The sequence below is a fragment of the Bombus terrestris genome, chromosome 7 (assembly GCF_910591885.1).
Source record: "Bombus terrestris chromosome 7, iyBomTerr1.2, whole genome shotgun sequence".
Lineage (NCBI taxonomy): Eukaryota > Metazoa > Arthropoda > Insecta > Hymenoptera > Apidae > Bombus > Bombus terrestris.
Genome location: NC_063275.1, coordinates 14,734,869 through 14,743,594, shown reverse-complemented (window position 1 = coordinate 14,743,594; position 8,726 = coordinate 14,734,869). Strand labels below are relative to the sequence as shown.

Below are 8,726 nucleotides of genomic sequence, written 5' to 3'. Positions count from 1 at the left end.
CGTTTCCTATAATTAATTCTCTGGCGCGATTCCTCCCTCTAAATATACGTCGACGCTCGTTCGCCCGGTTAATTTCTATCGGCGAGGATTTATCGTCGGTGACCGTAGCGTAGAAATGTCATCGGAACACACTGATCGAATATCAATCTTGTTTCATACGTTCGACGTCGCTCGCTGTGGCTCTTACTACGTCAATAAGTAACAAACTTAAAATATACGCGGAGATGAAATATTTAGCCGATGGACGCGTACCTTTGACAAACCCCGTTTTCCCCGCCTCGATCTTCCACAATCTACAACGTCAACAGGCTCGCCAAGCTGTCGAATTACAAACGTAACGAGTTAACGAGAAAATAGCGGAACGCGTTAAACGCAAGGAGAAGGGACGATGGATCCGTAAATCAGGAATAAAACGAATTGTCGTTGGGTTCATCGGACATTTATAGACTCAAATTCGCTTCGCTAAAAGTTTTATTTCGTCCAATCCAGGACAGATAGACTGGTCTGTGTTTCCTCTGTGTGTATGCAACTGGAAGAGTGTGTGTGTCTTCTCTTGTGTATCTCTTGGTGTACGATACGCGTGTGTGTTTCTGGTGTGTGCACGTGTTACACCTCGTTACACGTAGTTGTTTCCTCCTACGTCGCAATTAGTACAATATAATATGTATAGTTTTATTTTCGTCTATCTCGTTAGCATACAAAAGGATACAGGCACACAAATATCAAATATGCATCCGGTACTCGTTATTACTATTGATCAATTATAATTACACTCACAGTGGTATCTTTTATTTATTTATTTTTTTTACCTTTTCATCATTATTATTATTATTATTCCATGTCTCGCAATCACGCGTACGTACATCCTTCATATGTAAATTTTCACGCTTTCCATCGTTCGTTCTTCATTCTCTTACAAGTTACACGCTATATGTTACAATTATATACAAAATGGTCGCTTCCCGTGTCTCGACGGGCTTATTTATAATACGTTTACACATATTATGTATAAATTACAATTGCTATATACATTGAGAGATAATGCGGCGCGTTTAATAGTTTCGGGGTGGCGAGAATGTTTCCTGAACCGTCGTCCTGTTAAACCTATGATATAAACCGATCGTCGTTGTTTTCCATCCTCGTACCTGCTCGTCGCGTTCCCTTCTATTCGTTGCGTGCTCGTGTAGCTGCACGTAAGCATTCGACATCCCTCATATTTGCACGATCGATGTCGATACGCGAGGTGGTCGAGGTGAACGCAACAACAGTGTCGCTCTAACGATATTTTATTTAGAGATTGTTTCGATAAACAGGCGCTTATTCAAACGATACTTCGATAGAGTTATATATTTGAGCAAGAAATGCACCGAGATCGACGCCACAGCTGTTTTATTGCAAACTTACATTGATTTCAGTACATACTGTATTCTCGAATTATGCTAAATTTCTCTAAACTATAACTTACAATATTACCGTTCCTCTCGTACAACATCTAATTCACAGTAACGAAGACAAAGCGAACGAAACTCACAAACTTTCAAATTTCACTTAAACTCTTGCGAGTTGGTCATTACTTATTCGATTGAATTTTAATTTAAATCCCTAGCCTCAAGATTCGAGTACCCCAGTAATTTACTTAATAAATTCTATAAATTCTACTTTAATTCTTCAACGACGCGACCTAAGAGAAGTTGAAAAAAATAACCCGGCAAATACGGTATAAAACATTTTACATTTTATATTATCGTCATACGTAACGCAACTGTTAACATTTGCTTCCTGCAAAAAGCTGAATGTACACACCTTTTGTTATATCCGAAATGTAAAAAAACTTAAGGACGAAGAGATAATTATCTTATAAAACGTTTAGAATTATTCGTCGGCTTATCACGCTATCAAAGAATTAACAAGAAACAATAGTCCTCGGTGTTGCCCGCCCCAGCCTCTCGTGTCTGACTACTACGTTTGCATCTACTGAATGTGCCAGTACCATCGACGCATAAATTCTAGTTGATCCCCGAGCCTTCTCTGCCACGACCAACAACTTTCGTCGAGCATCTAACAACACTTTCGTGTGTGTGATGCAGACTCGCGCATAATATCGCCCCGAGGCCCGATCAAACGCTTTGACTCGTCCCGTTTTCTTTTTAATCCTCGCCTATTACGAGGCTCGCGAGCGCATGCACTTGTACGTCTTGGAATAAAAGATGGGCCAGTTTTTCTCCTGTTGGCCGTCACTATCGGCGAGCTTCTTCCCGCATTTCTCATGTCGCACCGAAAAAGGGTTGTAACGGCTGATTTATGCACGGGACTTTCTTCGGTTGCCTCGCTGCAGCTCTCTCCCTATAGCCTTCGTGTCTTTTCCGTATCGTAGGTACCGATGCAGAACCGATCGCGTCGTATCTCGAACGATATCGCCGGACCGTGTTTTCGCGTATCGTCGCATCGACGTTCAGACAGCGGGAATAAAAAAGGCTATGGCCTCATAAAGGCCGCGCCACAGGAAACAGAAGTCGCGACGGTATGGTAATCGTTGCATCGGACGCGTATCGAAAAGTCTCGTAGACTCGACGAGCAGTAGATGGAACGAGGAGGTCGCGAGGAGTCTTGGTCGATGCTAATATCAAACGACAAGGTGCGTTGAAAAGGGCAATGCTCGATCGAAGTTCTTTCATAGGGATTTTTTGTTAGGGAGTATTCTACTTGCCCAGCTTCTAGATCGTTCTGTCTTTGTCGTTACGAGCCGGTTTAACGTGGAAATTGTTCTGCCTATACAGACGTTCTAAGAAAAAGGTTGGCGGTGGATATAACGGTGAAAAGAAATACATTCTCGATTCGCGTCTTCTTTAAAAAATGGGTATAAATTTAAATAACTGCCGGGTAGTTTAATGATAAACGACTCGACGAAGGAAAAATCCTCGCAACTCACATCGTTTACGTTATCTCGCGATTATTACGATTTCGAGAAGAACTATCGCTTCCTGAGATGTAAAATCGCGGCGAATATATCCCGTTGAAGATAAAACGGATCTTGCCCTTCCCCGCCGCGAGAGAGTATAAAACGTGTGCGTGTAAAGTTTAATAAAACTCGCGCGAATAAGGCTGTGAGCCACTGGGAGAGAGAGTTGCAGCGACGATTTAGAACGAGCGTGCGATATCTCGACGATCTCGGTGCACACTCGGCGCACCGTTGTCATTGACATGTCGGCAGCATGCAGCTCCGCTGCACAAAGGAACCATAAAGTATCCTAAGAAGTACGCTGCGAGCAGGCACGAAAGTACCGTCCTTCGTCATCTTTATCTTCCTCTTCGTATCCCAAAGAAGAGGGAGTGTGCACCATCTTTAACGATCTCCTTCCATTTTTTTTCCACTCCTTTACACCCTTTCCATCTCTTTTATCTCTTTTTTTTTTCTTACTCTTTATTAACGAATCTCTAAGAACCTTCGGAATTCTCTCCAACCCCTGACCGGTTATTGATTTAATTCTTCCTTAACGTATAGTCTGCACGTGAACGTCATTCTCCTTTTACCGTCTGTGCACGCTTTAAGATAAATTGACGATTATTGCCAGAAGCGGACTGCCTAGGTACTGGAAGTGCAGGAAGTTCAAGGTACTTAATGCTCGGTGCCGGGGTTATTGCAGAAGTTCGGTGAAAAATTGCGGCGCGCAATAAGGATCTCCGTTTCCTTTCTCTGTCCGAGCTCGCGTAAGGCTGTCAACGGAAGTTTGAAAGCTGAACGCGATGCGGAGCAACATCGTGGAACGCGCGATACCGGAACTCGTGTTCACAGCTTCTCGATCGTCGCGATGCCGGATACAAAATGAGAAAGGACCTTGAAGCAACCGTTCTCTCTTCTTTTCTTTCATTCTCGTTCGCTCTTGTCAGTCCGCCGCTGAATTATTACGATAACGTCGAAAACGATAACGCTTGTACGTGATATTCTTTTTCTTTTTGCGATTCGTTTCATTTTCTTCGTTTTTCTTTTGCTTTTAAATCTTCGATAAAATGAAAGTTAAAAGGTAACAACGGTAGAAAGAAAGAACAGAAAACGACGATTATTATTGCGACCAAGTTATTTGCTCAGTGCCCCCCAACTTAAGGCGCTTGAAAGGTGTGTATAGGTAAGAAAGTATACGTGTGTGTGTGCGTGTGTGTGTATGTTGTGTGTGTGTCACGAGGTCCCTAACGGTTATATTTACACTCGAAGCACTCGAAGCTGTCACTCTTACGGTTTACTTTTAACATTCTACGGTGGCGACGATTAAACACTAAATATACATAGGTAAGTTTCCGATCGTTGTTAGATGCTACGCGTGTATCCCTTCGTTCGGCCAGGAACGAGAACGCGGCTTCGGTAAGAAAACTCTTCGTTGAATCTTTTATTAAACGTTCTTTGCGTAAACATTGCAACTCCTTTACATTCGATAGAGTATAGAAGTAAAAGGCTCGAAGTATAAATCGAAAATATATTTTGTAAGCGTTCTATACATAGTTGCTTCGAGAATCGTTCACTTAATAAAAGAGAAGAGATTCGACGAAGAGCTTACTCGTGGAAGTTCGCGCGAGATTTATCAAGCGTGCCTAGAGTCACGTCTCGCGGCTGCCTTCGTCTCGTTCTTCTAACTTTTATTAGTATTAGTTTTCTTAATATATCACAATGTGGTCGGTTCTCTCCATGCTCGCGTTAAATCACGTTTATCTATTTACCATTATTTCCTCTCATCGTTTCTTCGCGTATTTTTTTTTTTCATCTTTTACGTACACATGTATTTAATTATTGTTGTCTCATCCCTGTATTGTCGATTCCTTACGCCGGTTAATCCCTTGATTTTTATTTTCTCGTTGCATGAAGGCGATGTCGGTAGTGATAGAGAAATAAAGTTGGGCTTATACAATATATATATAATATATATATATATAATATATCGTTATTATACGCTTAAAATTCGCCGACGCGCCATAATTACGCATTACCTTTGTTGTATTTATATATCTATTTATATATATATATTTATATAATTTTTTTTATCTCTTCCCTCGTATATATCGCACATATACGCGTACGTGTGTATAATACGTATATAAATTAAAGATTCGTTTACGGGGCGCTATATGCTGCGATAATAAATAATACGGCGAAACACATACGCAGGCGCGTACACGTGCCTCTTTACACGTATTACAGCATAGTCGGGATACTGGATTATTTATCTGACGTCAGTCTTGTGTGAGGCGGGATCGAAGCTCGCTAACGTTCTCCTTTTCCCACAAATCTTTTGTTGTTCACCCCCCCCCTCCCCCGTCCACCCCAAGCCTGTTCTTCCACGTCCCTACCGCTACCGTTTTCCGTTCGATATCATCGCGTCGATCTCCGCACGTTCTCGTCCCCTTATCCTTTTTTAGCTTCGCTTCTGTTCTTACCACGACAATACTTGACGTTCGTTCTATCACGCAGGAATCGTTCATGGATAGCATTCCAAAGCAACAATTAACGGCGATTAATTATCGGTCGTGAGCAGAAGTCGCCAAAACCGAATAAATATTTTTACTAGAACAAAAATACCAAAAATAAGAAAAGAGACCGCCTCTCTGTTTCTTCTTTCTTCGCCTCCGATTGCTTCTTTCTTTACCTTTTTCCTTTTTTTTTTTTTTTTTGTCTTTTTTCACTCTCTCGTTTTATCGTTTGCCTAGCCACGGATCGATAGCGAGCTCGATCTGGTTGCACATGCGCGCCGAACAGACGAAACCATTAAACACGCGATTCCTTCTGGAAATCCGCTCGGTCGCGTTGCATCGCCGCGCCAAGTCGCGTCCAGTTGCATCGCGCCGGTTCTCTTATCGCGGCCGCGTTTTTCCGCGGCGAAAACACGACCTACGCGAATTACAATTTCGTTCGCGGAACAACGGTTCAACGAAGCTGCTAACGCTCGTGCATTTTATCGGCCCGGAAGAAATGTAGCATCGCGCGGAAAAACGTTCCGAACACGCGAGGCTGTATCAACGAAAAATACGACTCTCTTTACCTCCTCCCTCTTTGCTCTTTTTACTCTCTTCTTTCAGCCGGAACTTCTAAACCCTCTAACTCACTCACGGAGTTTGGAATTTAAGGGAGAAGAGGGTTACAGGATAACTTTTTCGCGCGTGTTCCATCCTGGCCTAGCTTCGCAAAGCTTCGCTGCGGGGAACGAAAGTCTTTTGAACGGAAAGAAAGTTCGGCAACTGCGGCGTGCGAACGCGTTTCCAGATAACGCGGACTCGTAGCGACCCGTGAAATCGAAGCTTCGTTATCCTCGACTATAATAATTCATGAAAACTCGGTGAAGATCGAAGAACGACGCGTGCTACAACGTTCGTTCTTGGTTCGTGGTCGTGTACACACCCTGTTACTCGGTAAAACTGACAGAAAATATAGAGATCGCAGATGGTCGTGCTCGACGCGTCGATTTCACGAATCGCGCTTCCTCTTGATTAGTTTCGACGAGACGAATTTCCAGAGAAGAGTCTCGGCAGCTTGCTGCCGTTTAACTGATATGCCAATTGTAGTTACAACTCCAGTTACGCGTATCGCCTACCTGCCGGTTGCAAGTAGGTTAAGTCCTCTTAAGCGCGGCACTCGAGGTATTGCGCCTCTACTCTACGGTACGCTCGGAAAGTGCGCGAATGGCAGTGCTCGTGGAGAAAGATTTCGATGAGATCGAGACCGCGGTTTGAGTGGCTGCGTCGAATCACAGACGACTTTTCGCCTGTTCCAATCTTTTTTTTTTTTAATTGGACCGTTCGAGAATTCCGACGCGAACAAAAAATGTTCTCCATGCCCCGGTTGCGCTCGAACTCGATCTCTTGTCGTTTCCTCTTCTTCGTCCTCTTCTTCCGCTTCGTTTCGACGCTTCGACAGCGCTCGAATTTTCGCTAGGCCTTCAGCATCCATTGTAGATTTCTTTTTCTTTCAGGGAATTAAACTCGACGATCGAATTTATCAAACCGAAACAAACTGGATAGTATATCGTTGCAACGTAAGATTCGTATAGAACAGAGAATCGTGTAAAGTGGAAGATTAAAAATAGGAACGATAGATGATAACCGATCTATAGATGCTGAAGACTTGGATTAAACGGTCGATCTCTCAAGGTGAAGTACGAAATGTTATCGTACCTTGAATCTAGCGGCGTACCGCGTGCATTCCGCAGGATGAAACAGTCCTTACGCGTATCTGTGCAAAGAGTGTTCGCGGCGCTTGCTTCCTCTGCGCTCGCGCTCGCAAACTGGTTCCGGGCTCGGAGGATTCGAGTACGTCAGATTACTAGAGCCTCGTGGGGGCGGCGCGCTCATCGGGGGCGGTGGTGGAGGGAAAAAGCTCTGCAAGCACGCCTAATGCAACAGAACGTAAAGAGAATTAAACACGTAGCTTAAGATTTTGTTTGCCTATAGTATTGCCTGTATCGCAATTTTTAGAATTTTGTTTATAAAACATCGAGATATAGTACTTTCAATGTTGATCTTTGAGATACGAAAATATAGTAACGTAAACAATAATGAAAGAGTATTTAAGTTTTTGTAAACTTTCAAGCTAACAAATAAGTATAACTAAACATTATAGTATTTACGTGCTTTAAACATTCAATAGAGAATAGGACAAAAGTTTCCAACAGACACATTTTCGATTTTATATTCCACAAGCGATATCTAAAAGAATTTTAACAAATACATAACAAGTGTTAGGGTATAAATATAAGTACTGCAAATAAACGCTATTACGTAGTTATATAATATCAATTAGAATTCATTGAAACATCATTGTATTCTCTTAATAATAGTCACTTGATTAAACAATTTACAATTACCCAGTGTGAAATGATTAAAAATTCCAAATAAACGTATTCTTTCATTATATATAAAGAGACACAAATTTAGACACAAAATACATGTAGAAGAATTACGATGTCTGTACAGCAAACATATCGAAAAATCGGAGAAGTGTGGGCGCTTTCATAAGCTTTTTGTTTCAAGTAGATATCTCAATTAGTTGCTGAGATATGAGATTTCAAAGTTTACGGTATAACATGCACCGGAATATGAATGACAACCGAGATTCTTGGAATAGACCTGACCTACTTCTTTTCCTGGAAATACGTACGTTGAACCACTAGAAAAAAAAGCTGACTGCATGTGTGTCACTGACCAACGTGAACGTGTTCGAGCTTGGGATAGATCAAGAAAAACGTGTGAACGAGATCCCGCTCGTAGAAGCGAGACGGGAATAGAAAATTGTGGTTCTCTCTAAACCACGATATCTCAGCAATGTAAGGTGGTATCGAGATGAAACAAACGGCATTTCAAAGGGTATGATTTCGCGCTGTTGATGTGTTGGTTTTGATATTCTATTCGTGCTATGTAATGGTCTATTGTTCGTGGAAGAAATGGTGCTAAGGTGCTGATTTAAGCCTATGATCAGAAATGGTCATTGTCGATGGTAAATCAATGACACTTAGTTTAGTGGTATTTTCATAAGTTCGAAGTCTTTAATGGTTCCATTAAGTACTCACTTTTGCGCTACCCCTTGATGAAGACTTGGAGAACACGCTGTCCTGATCGCTGCTTACACTAGGCACAGGCATTGGTACTGCATAGTCGTAGGTGGCATCTGTAAATAAAACGATTAAACTTTGAAAAAGTCGAAGATTTTAATATTTTACTATTCGGGAATTTTTAAATTTGAATCTAAT

General features: G+C 42.0%; 1 protein-coding gene across 4 annotated transcripts in view; it reads right to left on the bottom strand.

Moving 5' to 3' along the window:
• Positions 1 to 453: 453 nt before the first annotated feature.
• The window catches only part of LOC100645409 (discoidin domain-containing receptor 2), a 134,620-nt gene continuing 126,347 nt past the window's right edge, over positions 454 to 8,726 (bottom strand). For all 4 annotated transcript variants that reach the window (XM_048407861.1, XM_012310313.3, XM_003396602.4 and 1 more), the window contains 2 exons: positions 8,547 to 8,644; positions 454 to 7,371 (listed from right to left, as the gene is read on the bottom strand). In XM_048407861.1, the coding sequence (XP_048263818.1) occupies positions 7,204 to 7,371; positions 8,547 to 8,644 (266 nt within the window). In that variant the 3' untranslated portion in view covers positions 454 to 7,203. The remainder of the gene's footprint in view (positions 7,372 to 8,546; positions 8,645 to 8,726) is intronic.